Source organism: Cryptomeria japonica, chromosome 6 (assembly GCF_030272615.1).
Source record: "Cryptomeria japonica chromosome 6, Sugi_1.0, whole genome shotgun sequence".
Taxonomy (NCBI): domain Eukaryota; kingdom Viridiplantae; phylum Streptophyta; class Pinopsida; order Cupressales; family Cupressaceae; genus Cryptomeria; species Cryptomeria japonica.
In genome coordinates, this window is record NC_081410.1 from 275,428,580 (window position 1) to 275,453,944 (window position 25,365).

The 25,365-nt window shown below is 37.0% G+C and overlaps 1 protein-coding gene across 1 annotated transcript; it reads right to left on the bottom strand.

Moving 5' to 3' along the window:
* Positions 1-6,521: 6,521 nt before the first annotated feature.
* LOC131062622 (serine/threonine-protein kinase AtPK2/AtPK19) lies at positions 6,522-14,410 on the bottom strand. Its single transcript, XM_057996328.1, has 6 exons — positions 13,172-14,410; positions 8,386-8,468; positions 8,164-8,284; positions 7,504-7,677; positions 7,258-7,365; positions 6,522-7,164 (listed from the first exon to the last, which is right to left on the bottom strand). The coding sequence occupies exons 1-6, from the start codon at positions 13,844-13,846 to the stop codon at positions 6,865-6,867; spliced, it is 1,461 nt and encodes a 486-aa protein (XP_057852311.1). The 5' UTR covers positions 13,847-14,410; the 3' UTR covers positions 6,522-6,864.
* Between the last annotated feature and the right edge of the window lie 10,955 nt (positions 14,411-25,365).

Below are 25,365 nucleotides of genomic sequence, written 5' to 3' on the forward strand. Positions count from 1 at the left end.
AATTAAACTTAAAGCTTCGCTTTTTAAAATTACACATTCTAACTCTCCAATTAGACTATTGTAACATTGTATTTATCACTGAGCTAAAGTGAATACACGATAAGAACATTAGAAGTGCCAAGGTATACACTTTGCTGCTCTACAACTGTATATAATAATATAGTCGTAATAAATGGTGTTTACATGTCAATTTGATGTTATTATGAGAGCTCCTCCACCATAGAATAGTAGGGACCCACCCCGATACTCCAACACATGGCATGAAAATTCCATACCCTCTCAGGGCGGATCAAAGAACCAATACCATTCATAAGTTGGGTTGCCCGGGGGATGAATGCTTCCAGCAGCTCCTATCACTCCGAATTCAGAAAGACTCTAACCCGCTATCTAGAATATGGATTCACTTCCGATCGCTTGGACAAAAGAAAAAATCAGTTGGAAAACTAGTTATTATATGCTCATAATAGTGGGTGCTTCAAATCTCATGGCATATGTTTCTTCCATTAACTTTTTTTTCCCTTTAACATGTAGAATTAAAACCAATTTCATTGCTTACTGTGAAATATTTATTGGTAAATCCATTTTCTACCACCTATATTCCCATGGCAATTTCCACTAAAACTAATTAATGGAAATGCCTTCAAACCTAGTTAATAGCAGAGCAATTACTCTCAACAGACCATAATTGGTACAAACACCAGTGATGGGAGGAGCATTGAGAAAATCCATGCAGCAGACATAAAGTGGCCTACCTATCCCAAATACATCAGAAGAAATATTCTTAAACGGTGTAGTGAATTCATGGAGGAAACTTTCTATTTTGTTACTTATGTCTTGTACCTGATATGCCTTACATCTTTGCTTTTCCAAGCTCGCATGTCTCAAAACAACCAAGGCCACAGTTATGTACATATACAGCATACTGAAATATCTACGTTAACCTAATATGGATATCTTAAATAAACATATCTTAAAAGACATTGAGATATATCAATCAGGAGGCACACCTGTGGCACTTATCTAACCTATGTCACAGATCTAGCATAGGCGTCTCAGGATTATAATCTCTTAATTATCTTTTAGATAGACATATTTAAGCTGTCTAGACTAGTTTATTACATTGCTATATAAGTGAATATATGATTGACCACAATGAATGTTTGACTTGTAAATAACCACCAAATTTAAGTTTCAGAAATTTCGTTATCCACTCACTCTATTACAAGCTCCCTTGTTGCCATTGTAGTAGCATCTATCAGTGTAGCTATCAACATAATGAAAATATATATAGAGAGAGAGAGAGACCCTGGAAAAAGGGGATGGCGAAAGAATGTTTAAAACAATATAATGAATGTATAATATGCCTTTTTCCCTTCAAATTATCGGTTGATGACAAAAGGCCTCAAAACAATCTGTTGAACACTATATTTGAAAATAAAAAATATATAAAAAATGTATATTCCCATAGGCGTGAAGACTGAAAGATGTTTTCGGCCAGCAAATTGTATCGAACACTGCAAAAGAAGTTTCATCGAAAGAGTATTTTCATCGAAATGAGGTATGTAAAGCACCGAACAAAAGTATTTCGGCAAAAGGTCACTTTCGATGAATGTAGAAAATCACTCATCGATACTCTAAGTTTCATCGAAAGGCAAAAAGGCAAAAGTAATTTCGAAGGAATATCATTACCGAAGAAACTCATAAAGCATTCATCGAAACGCAAGTTTTCATCGATGACATAATGTCGAACAAAAGCAAAGGTGTTTCATCGATAAAGGAGGATATCGATGAAAAAGGAATGTCGATGAACATACATGGGCCCTCACCGAAGAAAGAAACTCATCGAAAGAATGATTTCGATGAAACTTGCGAGTGACTTATCGAAAAGGAGGACTATCGATGAAAGAATGATTTCGATGAGTCTTGAAAGTGGCTTCTCGACATGGGCTATTCACCGAAACAATAGTATCGAAGAAAATGGGCTTCCGATGAAGGATTTAAACACTCGGCCGAAGACAAGGGTTTCATCGATAACTTGAAATATGATCACTTTGAGCGAACTGTACTTCCCGCGAAAGAGTTAAAGGCCCAAGTGAAGAATGTCACATCTGCAATTAAGTTTAAACACTTGAGTAGCCGTTGTAGACACAGAACATTAACTATGCACAAGTTGCCCATACGATTACAGTTGAACTGATTGAATTTTCATAAGAACCAGATCAATGCTAAAAGACTGAAAATTGCGGAGAGCTTGTGGAAACTTGCGAACGATAACCAGAAGAGCTGAGCATTTCTCCAAGTAAGTGTTGTTTCTCATATTTGCTGTAATCATGGAACCTTCGTCTTCTTCTTCTAAAAAAAGTAGGAAAGGAAAAGAGTTAAACCCTGAAGAGAAGCCCAAGAGACAAAAGAAGGAAGGAAGAGCTCTGACTCAGGATTTATTAGACCAATGTCCCTCATCTAGTGTAAGGTCCAAAAAGATCAAAAGTGAAGAAGAAGGATTGGAGGATAGGTTTGAAAATCTAGGAGATCTTTGGACTGAAATCAGAGGACATGAGTTATTCTTATTTAGTTACAAAAGAAGGGACGCTCCTGAACCCATAAGTAATCTATGGAAGAAGAACTTAGGCAAATTGGTAGTCCCAAATGTGTTTGTAGATGTAGAATTAATGAAAGCTCTGGTAGATTGTTACAACCCAAGAACCAAAACCATATGTGATTACAGAGGGAATACATTAGTAGTAATTAACAAACAGACTATTGATATGGTGTTTGATTTGGACTGGGAGGTGGAGGAGAGTATCGATATGAAGAAACTTTCACAAGAATTCTTTAGTTTGGAAAACATCTACAGGACTTGGAGGCTACCTATTCACAGGCCAAAAGTGGGTGGGTCATTTGTTCCATTCAGCAAAGATGACAAGGTGCCGTTTGATGTCAACCATTTCCATCCTTATTTTAAATATACCTACTATGCTGCAGCTCAAGTATTAGGCCTAGAGGCTCATCTGCTCATGGATATTGGGGTTATGGTTCTGTGTGCTGATTTACAGTCAAAAGACCCTAGGTCATTTGATTTTGCCACTTATATTGCAGATGCTTTAAATCATGGATTGGAAAAGTTGAAAGGGGACCTTGTGAATGTTCATTTTTCATTGTATTCCTTGTTAATGCATATCATTCTTTATTGTGGACAAGAGATTAATTTCTGGTCAGATGATTTCTGCATTCGATCCTATGATAAAAATGGTTTGAAGAAGCCAGTTCAGTTATGGGTATCTGCATGGGACCAGAGGTTCATGAACAACCAGTACTGGCACTTTCAAGAATATTTTGTGAAACCTCTTAGTGCAGCTTTTGGGCAACATAGGGATTACACTTTATCTCCTGAAATCAAGAGATTCCTCAGACCAAAGGACTTCTCTCCAAAGTCACAGATTGATCATAATTGGGGTGATTGGTATTGCCATAACAATCACACAGAAATCAGGGTATTTGGATATGAAGGAAAGCCCCACATGCTCCCAATTACAGTGCCAAACAGGGTGGCTAGCCTGGAGATTATAAGACAATTGTCTATTGTCAGTGCTAAACACCTTACAGATTCCGGTAAACAATCCATTGTTCCAGGTTTATTGGTTTTTTCTGATTTCATTGTTAAAAGTTCAAAAAGTTATCATTTACTGCAGAACAAGTTAGACTACTATGGCATGACTCTGGGTGAACCTAGAGAGAACTTCGACCCTGAAGGATATATAAGAGCTGCCAGAGTATCACAAAAACTCAAAGCTGGAATACATGTGGCCAAAATGCCAGATGACCTGATTAAGAACCTTGAAAGAGAGGAGGCCAAAGCTTTGAGAGAAAAGAGTGAGTTAGTTTGGGAGGCCTACAAATGGAAAAGGGCAAGGGGAATGATAGATGGAGACCTAATTGGAAATCTCCAAGATCCTCTGGAAGTGGCTAAAAGGCTGCTTCAACATGAAGCAGAGATCATGCATAGAGTGCCTTCGCAATTCCTCCATTTCATTAATACTGAGAAGGACAGTCAGCCCCTAGCTCACATGTCACCAAAGTCGACCGCCAGTAGTATCCCACCTGATTCTCCTCGAGAAGATTATCCTCCTGGTTTCGAAGCAGAGATGAATATGGACACTGGTGAAATTAACATCAAGGATGTTGTTGATATAAGAACGACTGAGCATGAAGATTTCGTTGCTGATGATGGATTCGCTTCTTCTAGGGAGTTCCTCTCATTTTTGTACCAATACAAAGGAGCTCATGTAAAACGAAGCATGGCTGGAAGACCAGAGGAGGAACAGATGAAGAGATTGCAAGATGAGATTGATGTCCTCATGAAAGATATGACTCCTGAGAAAGGGAGGAAACTACTAAAAGAGGCCGGTGTAATCATCTTCTCTGGTTGGGATATAAACTCAGCACTTTTATTTGATGGCTTCCTGAAGAAGCAAGATTTGAATCAACAGGTGTTGCCTCAGGAGATAGACAAATTGTTCTTAGGCTCTGGATATGATCCAGACAAGAAAGCTCTCCTACAATGGGCATTATATCCAAAGGGGAAGAGGCCTATCATCGTGGACATTGAAGAAACCTTTGGGCACCTCATGGTTCATCAGGTTGGAAAAACTGACCCTAGGGTCACTGCAAAACTCAACTTGGATGTTGCCAGATTGAACCTGGACCAAACAGAGTTTTTGGTCAGAGAGAACGTCACATATAAGGGGTTATATGAAAAATCTAAAGAGGAGAATCAAAAGTTGCATGCAAAAGTATTGCAACTAGAGACAAGGACTCCTATCAGCGAATACACCTCATACCCCGCGGGACGTAGCTTGGACGATGTCTCTGATGCTCTGTACTGGAAGTATCAAGCAGAGAAAGCCAATAAACGCGCAGAAGGTATCCAACAAAGGATGGACAAACTGGTCAATGACATCATAGGACATCGGTTTAACACCATGCTCTTGCAGGTTGAGCCATATTGGAAAGTATATAATGGAACGATAAAAGCGTTAACAGAGCATGAGAGGTTAAAAGCACGATTGCATGAAGTACTAAATAATGTCGATGCCTTGACACCAGAGGAAAAAGTTGAGGGGACTGCGCATATGGAGAATCATGTTAAACTTGAAGATACGCTGAGGAGAGACCTGAAGGAATTGGATGATGAGAAACCTGTTGGAATGCCCTCCGTTTACAAAGAAGGAGAAGTGATATCCCTAGAGGATTTGCGAAAAGAGCTCACCAGCATCAAGGATTGGGCCTTGTCAGAGATAGATCGAAGTAAGGATATGGCCCCTACTGTCAACCAGATAATATTCAAGTATCTGTCGCTGGGAGATGAATTGAAGAAACAGACTCCTCGAATCAAAACCTTCAAAGACGATGATTACATTCATCATTTGGGACTCCTAAATCTCTTTTTGCTTAAGTTTAGAAATACTCAAATTAACGATTAATATTTTGAAAGGTCGTGTCTCTTCATGAAAAGCCTTCATCCTCATATATATATGAGAATGATTTTTGTAATGTAAGGGGATAGTGATAAGATAAGATAAAGATAGCGATAGATGACAACCTGTAAGTCTTTTGTATACAAACTATAATGGAATACAAATTTTGATCAACTATTTCTCTGCATATGTGTTGTGGATCATTTCATTTTCTTTTGGCAATCGTCTGTGATATTGTCTAATAAGATAAGGTTATTCATGTTCTTAAGATCAGATCTATGTTTTATATTATAATGTTGCAACAAAAGTTTTGCTTGCGGATTGTGATTGTTCCTTGCAAAGCTTAATTGACTGGTCCCTTAAGGGTAGGGTTAAATTCACTCAATCAGCATATGATATAAGCATTCATTTGGTTCCAAAAGAAATAATATTTGACAGGTTCATAAAGGGATGAATTAAAAAACTGTCTCACAGGTTCGCACCATAAGTCCTAAAGAAAAGTGTAATGACTCTGTAACCCAAACAGCGAAGAAGGCACTGGCTAAATTACAAGTTGCACTCATCATTTCATTCATAATTGATTATTTTAATAAGCAATAGAAGTGATTAAGAAACATAAGACAAACAGTTATTACAACAACAATCTTGAACTCATCTGCTATATCTCCATTTAAGGAACTCATGCCATTTCAAGATCTGAAGATATCAGATTAGGTTAATAAATCTGCTATAAAAGGCACTGGTTATTGGTGACATTCAGTGAATAGGTATACCCGCCTAGGTCCTGCAGAGCCTAAAGTGTGAGAGATAGTAACCAAACAGGTTCACTCTATATGTTGGCCAAGTCAATTGGAGGGTTTGATCATAGGAGTTGGCATTTCCTTAGAACCTATCCAATATGTTGATTTGAGACCCAACACAACCAAGGCCACAACAATATAAGATGAACTGAAAGCTGTATCATTAATCTATTTTCATATTCTGAAAGATTTACATCCACATTATATGAAAAGATATACATACATTGAGAGCCACGGAAAATTTGGGTGGTGCAAAAATGTTAATAAAAAAATATAATAAAGGTGAAACCCAATGTCATGTAATGCCTGTCACCTGTCAAGTACAGAGATGTACATTGAAACTGTATCTAAAAACCAATTATAATCTTCAAACAAGACCATTTCTTCCTGGCCAGGATACTCATTGACAAATCAATCAACAATTATTTTTTTCTACAGTTGTATGCAATATATTCATATATGCAGGTCTTTTAACATAATCATACTAGCAATCCAATTCCTGTCGACTAATTAATGCATGTCATGTAACAATAGAGTGCAATTCACATCTACCATGTCACATGCCAAACAAATAAACTACATGGCACACCTCAGTGAGATTCTTTCTCAGGCCCTGAAAGCCAAGCGCTAGGAGCCACATAAGTGTACCCTTTAAAATATTCATCAGATTTTGGGGTGGAAGCTGGGGAATCTTGGGGGGGCATATTTGTCCAACGTTCATCAAAATTTGCTATGCAGTCTTTTCCACTCACATTAGGCCTGAAGGTGGGCTGTATCTCACGAGCATCAAGTTTCTTCCAGTTAATGATTTTAAACCACTTGTGCCGCTTAATTTCATCACTGCCATTCACTCCACTCCCTAGGCGCTTACTAGGATCCTTCTGCAGCAGCTGAAATATGGCCAAACTTTGTTAGGATCAATGGCATCCATTTCAGATCCCAATATGCTTAACATACAAATTCATAACAGTAATAAAACTTACTCCTTTGAGCAATGAATGAGCTTCAGATGTCAGGTATGATGGTAATTTGATTTTATCCTTTATAATTTTATCTTGAAGCTTCTGCCGATTGTTGTGGGTGAAGGGAGGCTGCCACCAATAACTGTTATCAGATATATAGATTCAGGAAAGGAGGCATTGCCTCTAATATAACAAGTTTATATGATGAAGAGCACAGCTTCTGTGATCAAGAATAAAGTATTCAGAAGCTGGAGAAAGAAATCATACCTGACCAGTAACCATTTCATATAAAAGTACTCCAACACTCCACCAATCAGCAGCTTTATCATGACCTTTAGAAAGTATGATCTCAGGTGCCATATACTCTGTTGTCCCACACATAGAATTGGACCGCATTGATTCATCAACTTCCTTGGCCAGGCCAAAATCAGTCAACATCACCTGAAACATTCAAGTTAGCATATAATCTAAAAGGTGTGTTTATATCAATACCATTGAGGAAAGTCTCCAAAAGAATTTGAAAGAAATCCTTAGATTATGTATTGCTATAGGCGTTAGTTCCACAGGTTTCCCTATAAGTCATCTGTGAATCCTAGGCATGTCTAACTACACATGCTCAGAGGAAGTAGCTGACAAACATTATCAGCCAAGGCCATGTATCTTGGACAATCATTACGATTCACTCCAAAAATGTTACAGTAGCCATCTTCAAAGAAATATGTATTTCTTGAAAATCCCTAACCCAAACACAAACAGGGCGTTGCCATCTTTTTTCTGTAACGCATGTTATGTTTTTTCATTCATCAGCAAAGGGCAACTTTTCAAAATTTAATAATACTAATAATACTAAAACTGCAATCACCATAGTGCAAACATAAGCAAAGCAATGAGAAAACTACCAATTTATTTCATTGCAAGTGCACTTACATGTCCTTCAGCATCCATGAGAATATTCTCAGGTTTTAGATCTCGATGTATAATGCCATTTTTGTGAAGATGTGTCACAGCAGAAACTATTTCTGCTGTATAAATCCGAGCCAATTCCTCACTACATCATAAAATCTAAAATCAGTAACCTGAAATTCAAGTAGTTTTCTTAGAAACAAAATCATACAATTCAACAACAATGATTTATAGCCAGACAGGTACCTGAAAATTCCCTGTCGATAAAGTTGAAAGAATAGATGCCCTCCATTTATAAAATCCAGAATTAAATACAATTTTGATTTTGTCTGTAGGCATGAAAAGCAAGTTAGCTAATCAAACATCCAAAGATGTAAAAGGCAAAGGGGCAAATAAACCTTATGAAAAGTAACTATATATCTAGGAATGGATAAAACCTGCATATTAGAGTGAGTCTCTCCATGACTAACAAAAGTGTCATAATCAACTACTAGACAACCTTTTAAAGAAACCTCCTCTCGCTCTCAGAAAATGACAGCATTATAAAATGCATGTTTTTTATGATAAAAGAGTGTTTTGGGAGTATATGTGCTGATCTTTAATAAATGTATTTTGATCATCACCTAAAAAATCCATGTAAGAAGACATGACAACAAAATGAATTACAGGAAGATTAAACCATTTTCCAAAAACACTATATAGGCTACAGCCAAAATGTAAAATTTTCAGATATCTCATTCAACAATGGTCAAGTTGCAAGATAAAAAATTATTTTAGACACACCATACAATTTAAAAAGAAAGGGTAACAAATCTACCGTCCAAAAGACAAACGAAAATGAGTAAATGTATTAACATGTGAAATCCCAGCAACGAAAAAATCAAAGCAGTACAGGCATATTGTTTTACAAGTAAAACTGAAACATTGAAAGAGAATTAACTACTTAAACATTATTCAATTATTGTATCAGCTCTCAAAAGCAAGAACTGAAAAGTCTTCCACAAATTTGCATATCAGTTCAATGTACATAGTTTTTAGATTCTCTCATTATAACTGCTTTTTCGTTCATAGTTGCCACCACAACTTTACTCCAGGAAATTTACAAAAAACCAAATGAGAGACTCAATTTGATTGACTCTTCTAGGTGCTCGTCAGTACAACAAAACAAGGCAGTTCTAAGTAATGCAATATCCAAACTTCACACTAATTTTATGGGTATGGCAACAAACCAATTTATAATCCAAATGCCATCTCTCCATCTATTAATGCAATCAAGCATAGGTAGCTTGTTTGATTGCAAACATTCTACTGGTAAGCATTCTATATGTGATCAAGGAATGATCATACATGGTGTCATACCCCATGTTTTATTTTCTTTATGCTTTGGTTAGATGCCAGAAGCAAAATTAAAAAAAGAGGCAAGACCTGGTGACTTAAAAAACCATAGTTAACAACTTTCGAAATCCACATCCATTTGGGAACTCAAAAAATTTCAGAAGCCAGAATTATCCAAAAAAGCTCTGAACATCTGAATCTATGTATCACTGATAAGGGGCTATTCCAAAGAGGAATCAAGTAAAGGAAGTTAGATGGTATCACAGTCCTCGACAGATTAAATTTAATTTTAATGGAACAGAAAACAACAATCCCAAGCAAGCAGGGAGGGAAGTCATCTTTAGTGATCATACCGGTTCAGCTGTTCCACATTTTTATGACAATTGCAGGACGGATACTAATTATCTTGACAAATGCAAGGAATTTATTCTGGAGCTTAGATATGCATCTGAAAAGGGTTGCTAAAATATGGAGTGTAGTTTAAAATTAAGTTATTAACAAATGAGAGGCTGTAAAATTTAAGCTATGTTCAAAACAGAGAATGGCTAGATCTTGATGGCAAATGAATCTGCTAACAACCATTCAAGATGTATTCCAGCTCACATAAGAAGAAATGATAACAAAGTTGCAGACATGTTAGCCAATCTAGGAGTTCAACTATGGCCTAAGAAGTGTAGCTATAGGCAATTCACGGAAGCAGCTATGGCCTAGGCCTATAGTGCAATGTGCCCTACCTGATTAACATAATTAATCTATTTCAATATGCTAAAATTGATTGAGACTAATCATGAAGCCAGTCGTTGATATTATTCAATTTATTAGTTATTACCAAGTGCTTATTTATTTTCCTCATTAGATGATTAATTTCATTATTCATAGTTCTTAATATAGATATCAGACCCTGCTACTACTCCAGTTTTGAGGGAGAAGGGTCTATGTATGTTACCAAAGCACTTAGAGACCAAATACAATAGGTTCCCTCAAAGTTTACAAATCCAACCCCTTACCTATCTTGGGTCTATACCCTCAAGACTTATAGGTCGCTGATCCCCAAACTATCTTGGGACTTAACCTATTGTTTGTATTTAGACTGCCCCTCTTTGGAACATCTCAATCCCATCTTCTTAAATACTGACAGTAATAACATGATGTTTAGGCTATAAGTATACTAACTTCTATGTATTGTGAACGCATATGAAATTACGTATGACGGTCATAAATATTGCAATCTATATTAATATTATTAATATTACTACTAAATTCTGCATAGGAACATTATCAGACTTCATATATTAAGCATACATATTAAGCACATCCCATGCATACCACCAAGAACAAGGATGTTACCGCCTGTAACTTATTAACAGCTCTGATCTGATCTGATCAATCTTGCTGAGTATTAATATCTTATATCTTATCAGTCTCCATCCCTTCGAGGCCTTTTACTTTTCCCATCCTAACCTATTTTATAGTCCTCACATCGATAGAAAAGTCGTGTCTCTTCTACCCACACAACCCCCAAAAAGTTAACGTCTCTTGATAAATACAATTTTTATTTGTGAATCACTGCCACAGGATACTTTCATAACCGTTGCTAGTATGTGATTAACATAACAATAGTTGTCCCTTCATGTAATTGTCTTTGTTAGATATACACATCGTAGCAATTGGTCTTCATTATTAACACTATCTTGATTGCTGCAGTGGTAATAAGACCGCTGCTCTCTTTTAACGTATGTATTAATAATTATTTGTTGCAAAGGCAGACAGATCTGACATGCACCAGATCTGGTCTGCCACTAACTGTGTGTTTTCTAATGCCTTAATTGATAGGATGTAGCCAATAGGAATTACCTTCAGGTATGATAAGTCTTCATTGTTATTTGTTATGCCAATAAGGTTTTGCCTATGAGTACTTGTGTGACATCAGTATTATAGTCACCGATTCAGTATGTTCTCAAGTCTTCATTCCTTGATCATGGGAATGGGTGGATATCAATTCGTTGTCTTCACCACTTCATCTTATTCTTTATATTTCACTTGGAGGCTTGATATGAAGATCATGCAGTCTTATGGAATAAGACGATTTCCACAATGTCTCTATGCTACGATTGTTATTAATATACAGCTAACTATTAGTACAATGTACAATTGTTAATCTGATTATTGGGTTAAGGATGGGGACATGACATATAGCTATGACCAATTTAGGAATACAATTATTGCAGATAGTATCTTTGAACTAATCAAGGATGACCAATATTAATAAAGAGAATCCAGCTTAATATTTTTTTTTGTTTTTTGGTACACATATAGCAACATTATGTAATTATGATAACGGCTTATCCACAATGAATGTCTTGTCTGTTGTGGATATGAGTTGCCTTTACCATCATGGATTTGGCTGTAATTTTGGCAGCATGCATGAATGCTTTCCACTTACAGCAGACACTAGTCCTCAGCGCTAGTGTTGGTCTAGTTTTACCACAAGAATGTAATGGTGGAACTTTATAACTTCCTCGGCACTTATTCAAATACCCTTTCATAGCTGAACGAAGTAAGACTATTAGTGTTGAGGTAATTAAGGGTCTTTGTTATAGTTTTTAATGGAAATCTGGAACCAATATAATAGTTTATAATCATGGCCTTGATGGGGCCCATCTGGTTGTCCTTGATTACGCAAATTATTTTGGTTGCTACTGGAAGACTTCGAGATTGAATCACATTTCAATGATGCTGTAGTGCTTTACTAACATACATAATTTTGCCTGATTAATACAAACAACTAAAATGTCAATAAAATTATACGTACTTGAAGTATCAAACTCTCAGACGTTGCGGATTTTACTTTTTAAGGATTTGTACATAATCATCACTAAACACTTTTAGAGAAAGTTTCTTACATCACCGTTGCCGTAAGATACCAAGGTTTTGTTTCGCAAAGGAAAATTTTACTGTGCCACCCAGGAAAAATTCTCAATTTTGAGAGAGGAGCACCCACATCCCCGGTTACTAGGACAAACAAAGGAGAGGACACCAGGGTATGCTTCTAGGCAGGACCCTCAGAAAATCTGGTTGGGAGATCCCTATGATGCTTGATGGATGCCCCATCTTTTAATAACCCCTTCCATGCCTTAAACTACTCTCAGTGAAAAATAAATTTTCAAAAAATAGCACAGTTATAAGTTAAGAAACCTTGTCAAGTCATTTTTACTACTCTATTCTCAATTTCTTACTTTCCTGAGCTTTTTGTGTGTTTTACAGAAAGGTGGAACTTAAGATATGACTTCATTGTTGCGTTTCTTTTGCATTGTTTACCTGATAGATATCGATAGCTCAATGAAGAAGTTCAAAGAGCTTAGGTAGCCCAAACATCTTGTTTAATATGGATTGCTTATGTTTATGTTGTTCTGCTTATTTAAAGAATCCTAATTGTTGCTAATCACATTTTAGCCTTTTTTACAAATCTCCAAAATATTCATTACATCCCTTCATTTGCAAGTATTTCTCAATGGCATTCGCGAAATGACATTTGACCATAAAGGAATATAAAATAAAACATAAGAATGCGTAAGTGAGAGGTTCCTGGGAGTAAGTCGATGAATTTAGTTTGCAAAAACTTTTCCCATCGCACCATGTAACTCATCATCAGGAAAAAGAAAAAAACACAAGAAGTTGAAAGGACATGAGAAGGTACCTGGAATGAATAACGAAGTTGAACAATAAAAGGGTGGTCCACCTTTGTTAAAATATCCCTCTCTGCTTTCATGTAGTCTACATGATTCCCTTTAATAATCTTATCCTTCCGCATAACTTTCATAGCGTATATATCATCTGTTGTTCCTTTTCGTCTCACCTGGAACACCTTACCAAATGCACCCTGCCCAACAACCCTCAGAAGCTCAAAATCTTGTGTTCCAAGCTTTTCAGCAGGATTTTTCTTAACATCATCTTGTTCAAGAAGTACCCCATCAGAGTCTTCAGAAAGGGCTCCCGATTCTACTTCGTTCAGCGAGCTAGATGGAGATCCAACCACTGTTTCTGAGGGTTTGCTGAATTTGCTGGGTTGCCTCTCCAAGCCAGGCCGCGGCGAGGGGCCAACCAATGAATGAGATCGACTGCAAATGACTTCTGGATCCTTAACCCGGAGAAACCCTAACCCTGAAGCCGATTGATTGCTCAAACCCTTGCTCTCTGCTCCGGCAGGCTGAGGCTGAGGCTGAGGCTGCTCTGCCGGACCAAATACATCATTAAAATCAAATTCTTCATTATCGGATAACTTCATTGCTTCCAAGGGCAGTTTCAGATGCTCCAAAAGAACCGATCTCGACTTACGTGATAAGACGAAGCCAGAGGCCCCTTGGAAAACCATGGTTACACAAACTAGTAATTAGTGGCTGCGGTGAAGGATTCGGCCAAATTGAGAAATTTTAACCCTCCAACGACGAAAACAGTAAATCGCGATAAACTCTAGAAAAACAGAAAAATTGGTCAGATCTATGAAAGTTAGGGTTTCAAAAATAGCCAAATTGTGGCTTCAAGGCTTTCAAAAATTATCAGATAAACAGACAGTCACCCGAGGGCGTCCGTAGGCCCCCTATGGTTACATTGTGCTAACTATTTTAAGGTTTGGACTGTAATTGAAGGCACAGCAGCAGCATTAAACCCCTGCTACTGCTTCAGAGCATTAAATTGCAGACGCAGAAAGCTAAATTGGGAGCGTTGGAAGCGATGGGAGCGTCGGAATATTGATGTAGTAGAAGAATTCGATCCCCCGACCTCACACCCAGATCTCTTCTCCCCTTACGCGTACGCCTCGACCTTATTCTATTCTCTTATTCTATTCTTTCTTAGATACCAAGAACGTTGCGGGACGGAAGTGTAAGCTTCCGCCACGCAACCCACAATTGTAAGTGGAGAATAAGTTACCTATTGTGCAACGAAGTGGACAATAGACTGATGCATGTCTATCTTTTCTTTTTTAAATTTGTGTCTGCGTATTAATCAATCCATTGTTATATTTTTTTTAATTTTTGTGAACGGGTCAAAGTTCCTATAATAGTGTGGGAGACTAACCTTATGTTCTCATGTCAACTCTATCTTTAAGTAGTTAAGTGTTCTCATGCAATTTTAAAAATGTACAGAAAATGATAATATAGAAATTTTTTCTATTTTGGTAAAGCAACTATTGTTTAAGAATTAGAAATCACGTGCTCCACAATTTGCTTTCCATTTTTTTTTTACTTTTTTATTTCTATTTTTTTCAAATTTAAAGTACACAAAATAGTATTAATACTATTCATACAAAGTTTAAAATGTTTTGTTTATAAATAATTCTTAAAAATATTGAGCACATGTTGCTAACTAAAATAAGTCAAGCAATCACATGGTAACATGCTCTAAGAGGGATATGAGTCCGCAAAGGAGTTGATTTGGACCGTGGGTTTGCTCCCCATTGATCTTGGTTCGATTCTGAGACTCGGGCTCACTAGATGCACATGGCTTGTGAGGGTGCATCTTTAGAGGACTAATCTCACCTCAGCCAAGTAGTTGAGCATCCTAACTTTGCGCTTCTCAAAATCTTACATGGAATTTTCAAATCTCCCATTTTTTTATAGCAACTGACTTGGCAAGTCCCTTGCTTATAATTGAGGTTTCAAAATCACATCATCAAATATGATGCCACATTAGCATGTTTTTTGTCAAGGTGTCCAAATCAACCCAAAAAAAGGTGAGACCAATAGTCGTGCATAAGGGGGCCCCATACTTGTGCAACTAATGTGGCATCACATGATTGGTTTCTTTTTACAACTAAGGATACATTTTATTCAATTATGGGTATTAAAGTCACAACTATTGGTGCAATGTTGTCAAAAAAATAGACATTAAATCAACAAGTATGGGTATTAAATCAATAATTGTTATCACAAAAATTGGAATGCACTTAACTACTTGGTCCTCTCATATATATATACACACACACACACACACACACACACACACACACACACACACACACACACACACACACACACACAGAGAGAGAGAGAGAGTTATTAGTTAAAAATAATTCGAAATATATTTGTTAGTTGTAGATGACATTCTAGATATTTGCATAAAAGAGCTAAAGAGGAACAAATAAATATTCAACAAGAGTTAAAAGATATATTTAATAAATATGTTTGTTAGTTGTAGATGGCATTCTAGATATTTGCATAAAAAGAGCTAAGAGGAACAAATAAATATTTAAAAAGAGTTAAAGAGATATCTATTTAATTAAAGAATATGAAAAAATAATATAAATAGTATATTTAATATTTTAATTAATATAATATATAAAAATTATTTTATATATAGCAATTATATATTATATTATATATTTTTTGATAGGTAAACAGTTGCAGAGAGGCAGCACCCATTATATTCATATGAAAGATTTTTACATGTATAAGTTTGGAAATATGTCCTGCTTCCTACTGCCTACTACCCTAAAGGCTTGATGCCCATGAGTTACATTCGAGAATTCCCAAAACACTACCATATAGAGGCTAACTACAACCAGCATACACACCTACCACCCTACATATTTAAAACATGTTTGTTGTGCTAGAATTCAAAAAGCATAAACAAAATGAGAGACAACACACAAAGGCTCAGACAGAGCCATCATCTGTCTCCTCAAGCGCCATTGCTTTAGGTTCGTTGTCCTCCTCCTGCTGCAAATTCTGCTCACTTTCTTTAGCTTTCCGAAAAAGTACCGCTTTCAACACCATAGGGCAATCCATCCCACAATCAGCATGGGCCTCTGAATCAACAATTTCTTTTGGGAGACGATCGTTGTTCTGTATCCATTCTTCGTCGCGGCCAAAGCCCCATGCATTGTCAAGTTCAAACTCGTCGTTTTCCAGAACTCCAATGTCCTGCTTTTCACTCAATCCCTCCACCATAACAAACTGCCTCATCCAAGCCTTATTAGGGCCCGACAAAACACCAATTGCCTTAAGTAGGAATAAAATATTCCTATCCTTCTCGTCCCATTCCGCAACTAGGCTTCCCTAATCAAGGGCTTGCACCACCACAAATTTCTTAACCTCTACTCCCACTCCCAACGACATGTAGTAATTTTGTGGCAGTGGGGTGCGCAAGTTGGCATCAATATTATCTAGGGCAGCGTCAACCTCACCAAGAAAACATGTCATGAAAATCATTTGAGTCATTTTCTTGACTCTTTTCTTACTCGCCCCCATATAAACTAGGATGGCAACGAACATGGTCGGGATATCTGAGTTTACCTGGTACCGGTGATAAGCTCTAATGAAATCCCCACCCAAAATTATTTTGACAGCATGCAGAAAAAGAGGGTGCTTCGTGGCCATGACTGCTAGCAGGCATTTGTCAGAAATTTCCCCCAAGAAGGCCATCTATCGTTTGGTGGACTCCAGCATAACAGGCGTATCCATCCCTAGCAACCCTAGCACCCTAAGCCCAACCGCATCGCGATAGCTCAAATTCACCAGGAAATATGCAAAAATTTGAGAAAAAGTTATATAAATAGACCAAGCATACACTCTCATGATCGCTATAGGGAACGTGGTATGTCCTAGCACTTATGACATTAATGAACTCTCATGTTAACCACCTCATATGTCATCCCACTTGAAGTGAAATATCAAATCCAATCTTTCATAGAGGGTAAGGAAATCAATGATCTCACTATCCGAGAAAGGTGAGGGTGATGTGTTTGTTAGCTCAGTTTGTCATTGCGTCAAAAGACTGATCTATCAATGCTCGATACAAATATTAGAGATATGGATCGCACGGGAGGCGGTTAGTCCCTTGTCATGAATCCTGAGGGGAGCGCTAAATATTTTGCCAACAATCTCCCCCTCAGCGTTACCCGAGGGGATTCGAACCCATGACCCAACACTCTGATACCATTTGTTAGTTTGAGTAATATGAAAACCTAAGAAAAATTTCATCTCTCCAATCATAGACATCTCAAATTCTTTCTCCATATTCTTAGAAAATTCTATACATAACTTATCTTCACCTCCAAAAATAATGTCATCAACAAATACTTCAATAATCAGTATATCATCATCAGTGATTTTATAATATAAATTACTGTCAACACTACCGTTAGTAAAACCAAGCTTCAAAAGATATTTATCCAACCTTGCATACCAAGCTCTAGGTGCTTGTTTCAATCTATATAAAGTTTTCCTTAACCTACAAACCATGTTTGTATCATCTGATAGTGAAAAAATATTAGGTTGCTCAATATAAACTTCCTCGTCAAGATCCCCATTCAAAAATGCACACTTAGCATCCATTTGATAAACCTTGTAGTTCTTATAAGCAGCATAGGCAAGAAATAATCTTACAACTTCAATCCTAGCTACTGGTGCAAAAGTCTCTCTATAATCAATTCCTTCCTTCTGAGAATATCCTTTACAAACCAATCTAGCCTTATTCCTTATAACTTGAACATCCTTATTCAATTTATTCTTAAGAACCCATTTAGTTCCAATAACATTCTTATTTTTAGGTCAGGGAACCAAAGTCCATGTGTTATTTTTCTCAATCTGATATAATTCTTCTTCCATGGCTTTCAACCAATATTCATCTTTATATGCCTCAATTATTGATACCGGTTCAACTTGTGAAATTAAGCATACCTCATTAGTTTCCAGTCTTCTTCTTGTCATTGCTCCATAGGTCTTATTCCCAATGATCTGATCTTTTGAATGATTCAATCTCACATACCTAGGAGTCCTCTGACTCTTTGTTCCTCTTCCCTGATCTTCAGTTACTATAGATTTCTCTGATACTACCAGAGTAACTAGTTCAACACGTTGTTCCGATAAAGGTGCTATCAGTTCAGATATAATCATTTCCACTTCCGGTTCCTTCTCATAAACTTTGATTTGACTTATGTTCAACTCATCTACTTTGGCATTAGCACTCTCCACAATTCTCTGCAATCTCTTGTTATAACATCTATTTGCCTTGCTTTCATTAGAATAACCAACCAAGAAATATGCCTTCATCACATCTAGGATCAAATTTGACAATGATATCATCTCTCTTGATATAACATTTACTACCAAAGATTCTGAAATGCTTAACTGTAGATGTATTGCCAAACCATAATTCATAAGGTGTCTTACCAGTTTCTCCTTTGATATGTACTATGTTGAATGTATAAACCGTTGTGCTTACTTCTTCTCTCCAGTAGATATGAGGTAGACTAGCTTCCATCATCATTATTCTAGCAGCATCCAAGATAGTTTTGTTCTTCCTTTCCATAACTCCATTATGTTGAGGTGTTTGGGGAGTAGAAAATTGTCTTCTTATACCATGCTTCTCACAAAAGTTATTAAACTCACCAGATGTGAATTCTCCACCATGATCTGACCTCAAACATTTAATCTTCAATCTTGTCTTAGTTTCCACTTTAGCCTTAAAGATTTTAAACTTTTCAAATGCTTCATATTTTTCCTTTAGAAAAGTAACCCACATTATTCTAGAATAATCATCAATGATTAACATGAAATATCTATCACCTTGAAAACTTTTAACTCTAGCAGGGCCACACAAATCAATATGAATAAGATCAAGAACATCATTTGATTTATCTTGTATACTCCTAAAAGAGGTTCTGACTTGTTTACCAATTTGACATTCTTTACATACCAGATTATAGGGCTTCATAATCTTAGGTATATCCCTAACTACCTTAGTTGAACTGATCTTTACAATGCAATCAAAATTCACATGACACAACCTTTTATGCCATAGCCAACTCTCATCAATCTGTGTAATCAAACATGTCTTCTCAGCGAAGTTCAAATGAAATATGTTACCTTTTGTCTGTGTACCGGTTGCAATCTCCAAACTAGTTCTGTTAATAATTTTGCATTTTCCATCCTTGAACTGTAACTAAAATCCCTTATCCACCAATTTTCCCACACTCAAAAGATTATGCCTCAAACCTTCAACATAATAAACATTGTCAGTATTGTTCTTACCATCCAATGATATGGTTCCTTTTCCTTTAATCATATATTGTTATCTCCAAATCTAACTAGACCATCATCAAATTTTTGCAAAGATGGAAACTTCCCTTTATCTCTAGTCATATGATTTGAACAACCACTGTCAATTACCCATTCATACTTGTCTTCAATTTTAGCAGCAAGTGCCTTCTCTTCAAGTACATTCTCTTCCAGTGCCGGAACATCTTCCTTGATAGCTAGGAACACCCATTCCTTCCCATTGTCGGCACCACTAGCAAAGTCTTCTACCGATTCATCATTAGAATCAGTAATGCCTTACTCATCCACTATGTAGCATGATTTGTCTATGTTTTTCTTGTACTTATACTTGTTCTGATATTCAGGGTTAGGCTTACAAGATCTTTTAACTCTTTCTTCAAATCTTGAATTCTTTTTAGGATCATCTAGATGCAAAATGACCAATCTTATTACATGCAAAACATTTAAAAGGTTATTTTCCTTCATACTTACTTCCTACCGGTCCTTTAGGTACTCTTCTAGCAAATAGTGCTTCAAGTTGCTCAAACTCATCATCTTCTCTCTTCATATCTTCCAATTCCTTTGCATATAAAGCGAATGATGTCTTCCTTCCCTTATGGGATTATCATGCGACTCTTCAAAAAAAATTCCAAGGTATCTTTTTATCATTGATCCGCATTCGAATTGTTTAGGGCCCTCCATTGCCACTCCATTACACCATCTTGCAACACTACTCCAAAATCACAAACCTTGTTTCCCCACAACTGTGTTGACTCCTCCTTAATATCATTCATATCTAGGAGTGAGCTTAGAATATCTCCACCTCCCCATGAGTCATTCCAGAAGGATGCTTTCTATTCATTTCCAGTTCCCCAGGAAACATGATCCCCAATGATGTCCCTGCATTCTAGTATATAGTTCCAAATTGCCGAGCCTTTCAGAGGGTTGAGAGTTGTTAGAATTCTTTTTGGCTCAACCGAGTCTAGGTATTTGCTCCTGAGGATTTTGACCCACTTTTTCTCACCCCCACTACATATGGTCCATACTATCTTGGCACCCATGGCTAGGTTCATTAAAGATAGTTGGTGAATTCCTACACCCCCTGATTCCTTAGGTCGACTGATTTTCTGCCAGGCTATCAAAGGAAACTTGTCCTGATCACCAACCCCATTCCACATAAACTTCCTCATAATCCAGATGAGGTCATCTTCCACAGCCATAGGGATTTTTAAACATGCCATTGAAAAAATAGGGATCATGACCATTACTGATTTGATCATTGTGAGTCTTCCAGCCGAGGAAAGCCACTTGCCCTTCCAATTATCCAGTTTAGCCTTACACTTCGCAATCAGTGATTCCCAGTAGCTAATATTTTTTAGCCCTGTGATCAGAGGGGTACCCAAAAATCTTCCAGGGAAATTTACAATCCTTAAATTTAGAATTCTAGATAGGGATCTTTGTAGCCTTGGTTGTGTATTAACAAAAAATGCTTCTATAATTTGTTCTAGTTGATGCTTTGTCCAGATGTTTTGCAATACTCATCTAGGCAAAATTTAATGACTCTAGCCTCACACCTTCTTGAAGCACCAAAGATGATTGTGTCATCTCCAAATTGGAGGTGAGTAGTACGCTCAACTCCATTTGCAACATTAACCCCCACCCAATGCCCATCTTGATACAAGTCGCGGATAGATCTTCCCAAAGCCTCTACCATAATGATGAAAAGGAAAGGGGAAAGAGGGTCTCCCTACCTAATCCCTCGGGTAAAGGAAAAAAAACCATGTGCAAACCCATTGATTAACACAAATAACTTTGGAGTAGTTAAGCAACTTTTAACCCATTTGATCCATCTGTCCCCAAAACCAAACTTGTCCAAGATGTCGAAGAGGAATTCCATATCCACTAAGTCATAAGCTTTCAAAATGTCCAATTTCAAAATCATGCAAGCATCCTTGGATTTCCTAGCAGAGTGTAATGTTTCATGAGTCATGATGATACCTTCCACAATCGATCTACCCGGGGCAAAGCCACTCTTCTCATCAGATATAATGAGATTGAGAATTCGTTTCAACCTATTTTCAATGATCTTTGTTACAACCTTGTATATGGTATTGCATAGTGCAATAGGCCTAAAGTCCCCCATCTCCCGAGGGCTGCTCTTTTTAGGGATGAGAGCAAGGAAGGTGTGATTGATGGCTCCCAGCATGGTCATCCTCTTTCTTGACTATTCCACTGTCCAATGAAGATCTTTCTCTAAGATGTCCCAGAAAGATTGGAAAAAAACTGTTGGGAAACCATCAGGGCTAGGGGCCTTATCTGAGTTAAGCTGAAAGGTTGCTTTCTTAATTTCCTCCTCATCAATGCATCTGTAAAATTCTTTGTTTTGGTCTTAAGATACTATCGTTGGGATGGAGGCTAAAATCTTGTCCCTAGATACTATATCCACTTGATTATCCTTATTTAGAATGGATTCAAAAAAAATTGCTGCTTCAAAATTGACTTCCTCCAGGTTCTGAGCCATGCTACCATCTGCTTTTTTGATTCACAAAATCATGCTCCTATTTCTATTAGCTATTGTTGTTCTATGGAAGTATTTTGTATTTTTGTCACCTTCTCTGAGCCATATCTCTCTTGATTTGTGCCTCCAATGAATTTCTTCCCTTTTCAAGATCTTATTGAGCTCGTCTTTAAGCAAGTTTTCCTTAATAGCATCATCATTGCTCATGTCGTTGCTAATGATAATTTCATTGATTATTTCGAGTTCATCCATCACCCTCCTTTTTTCTGCAAATATATTCTTAAAGTGTTTCTAGTTCCATTCTTTGATCTTCATTTTAATGTACTTCAACCTCTTACTTATTTTATACAAGTGTGAGTTATGCCCAACATCAATCTCATTCCACCATATTGATATCGGATCATGTAGATTGGAGTCCCTACACCACATCTTGTTGAATTTGAAGGGGGTGCCTCTTCTAGGGTAGCATGAAGAGATATCCAATTGAACAGGGTAATGGTCAGAGCTTGAGATAGGATGGATAAGGGCTTCAATCAGATGATTCTGATGTCCAATCCCTGCAAAGCAAAAATCTATTCAATATTTTTGCAATATTGGAGAAAACAACCCTTCTATTTGTCCAGGTGAAAACACCATTCTTGGGGACAATATCCATAATAAAATTGTAGTTAATAAAATTTTGGAAATCTCTTTGGACAACATTGGGTCTCTAAATACCACCCGCCTTCTCTTGATCATTTAAGGTCGCATTGAAATCCCTAGCAGTGATTTTTCCCTATTACATCCATCAAGTTTGCTTGATATGAGATTCCACAACTCCCTTTTTTTCAGAGCGCCAGTGGGCCCATAGATATTGAAGATAAAAAAGGATTCATTGCTACTTAGCAGAGTTATTTTGCATTGTTGCCAATGCTACCCCTCATCCACTACTTCTCCTTTGAGCAACAACAGATTCCAAATGATGCCAATACCTCCCGAGGCCTCTTCAACTTCCAAAAATTTCCCAGTCCATTGTCTCCACACTCGCATCTGCATATCAATATCTTATTTGCTCCACTTTGTTTCTTGAAGCACCCAAATGTCTCCTTTTGCCTCATCAATTTGACGCTTGATCAAGCACCATTTTCCAGGGGCATTTAAGCCCCTGACATTCTAGGTCATAATCCTCATTACTCCTAGGGAAGGGGAGAACCCTTCCCTGTTAAAATTTTGGTTTGTCCGATAGTCATTGCTGCTAGCTTCAACATTGCTTTGTTTGATTTGCGACCTCTCCTACCCATAGGCTTGATGTTGGGCTTGTTGATTTTGGATATAGAAGCTTCAAAACCTTTCTTGTTGCAATCACCCAATTCTTCAATTTCTCTGCCAACTTCCTCCTCCCACTGCGAACCAGAATCCTCATCCCCAATCTCATTTTGTTGTAACTCCTTAGCTTGAGTGTCTGAGCCTTCCTCCCTATCAGCTATGATGTGCTCATTGTGCATGCTTCTTACCTACAATAGACTCTGACTACCAGATCCAGATCTAGCCACGATGTTATCCTCTTCCTTATCCCCATTGGAGGGTATGGGCAGTTCCTCACCATGTGGAGTTGGAAGGGTCTTCATCTACGATTCTATTTCTACTTGAAGGGATTTTGCCTCCAGAAGTAGTGAATGCAATTCTTCCGCATTGCCTTCCACTAGTATGTCAGCATGAACCTGGCCTAGGTCGCTCTGATGCATAAATCTCTTATGAGTTCTCTGTGAAGGAATGACAAGGATCTCAGAAACTCCCAAATTTCCCTCAACCAATAGTTTTCTGTGGGGCACAACGGTGTCCATAACATCATTCATCCTCTCAGATGATTTAGAAATAGGGGAGGGAACCTTACTCTGTTATTTGACCCTATTATCCACCTGTGGTAGCTCAAGCATTTGTGTGCATGTGTATGGTCTGGAGATTCTTGCTGACACAACACAATCCACTCCAATATGCTCCCTCGAAAAACATTTGGGACAGATGAACATTTGGTCTTCTTTGTCGATTCTTTATGCCCACGATGATAAGATTGGTCTTCTTTGTTGATTTTATATCTTTATATCCACTCCAATATGCTACTATTTTAATTTGGATGATAAGACTATAGTTTTCATTTTAATTTTTTAGTTATTTAATTTATTAATTTAATTGACTCCATTAAGTTTATGTTATTTAATTTAATTTTAGTTATTTGTTTTATTTATTCAATTTAATTACATAAGACTCATATGCACGTCTGTAGATGAGGGAAATGGTTCAAATCAAAGATTCAAAACTTCCAACATCCAATAATGATGTTTTTCCTGCAAAACACACACATGCAAATTGAAATCTAAACTAGAAACACACATGCATGCTATCAAACTCTACTCCATTGCACTTATATTCCTCAAGATTTTACATTTAATATATTTGCTCTTAGAAGCACTAATATATTTGCTCTCAGAAACACTTATGAAAAAAGCTATGAGGAAATGGAGATTTGAGAATGCAAAGATAGCGGATAAGATGTCAAGATAATGGGACGCAAACTGACATAAGTTTGGCGCATAAAGATGAGATACCCAAATAAAAGAGGGAGCCTTGTTTAAATAGATTTTCTTCGGGCGAGTTATGTTGTGGGATGAATATGAGATAATGCAAGATGAGTGATATAGGGAAGATGAGTGGTAAATGGGAAATGGTAAGTGGTAGGAGGGGATATTAAAGGGTTTTATTAAATAAATAGAGAAATTATATAAGGCGAATGCATGAAGGTGTATAAATGAATATGATATAATGTTTTATTTAATAAATTTAATAGATAAATGATGAGATATTAATAATAATATAATGAAAAATGGAAATTATGTATAATGAATTATGGAGAAATAATAGTGTAATAATAAGGATTCGCCCAATGTTCAGAGAAATTTGAAATTAAATGAGGACAAATTAATGGAAATTTTTATGTGTCTACATTTTTGCCCCTCTTTGAGACAATGCAACCTGTTGCGTTGTTTCAAAGAAAATGATCAACTGATATATGCCCTAGAGACGACCTGGTAAGGATGATGATTGATTGGTTATGCCTCCTCGAGAGATTGATCGAACAGATTGATGGAGATTGGTCTCTCGATAGATCACGAGAAATAATATTGGATGATTGATATTGCGCAAGTGATTAGGTTGAGATGTACATTTGATGGAAATGCATAGTTGATGAGGCGTAACTGAACAATTGATTGAAATGAACAATATAGCCAAGTTGATAAGTTGATTAAGCTGATTAAACTGATAGGGATTGATGCAAGTGCAAGATAACCAATGATTGAT

Coding starts and splice junctions, on each gene's coding strand:
- LOC131062622 (XM_057996328.1), bottom strand. CDS start 13,846: ATGGTTTTCCAAGGGGCCTCTGGCTTCGTCTTATCACGTAAGTCGAGA. Junction 7,366..7,503: donor ATGAAATGGTTACTGGTCAG/GTATGATTTCTT, acceptor TATTGGTGGCAG/CCTCCCTTCACCCACAACAA. Junction 7,165..7,257: donor CTCATTCATTGCTCAAAGGA/GTAAGTTTTATT, acceptor GCCATATTTCAG/CTGCTGCAGAAGGATCCTAG.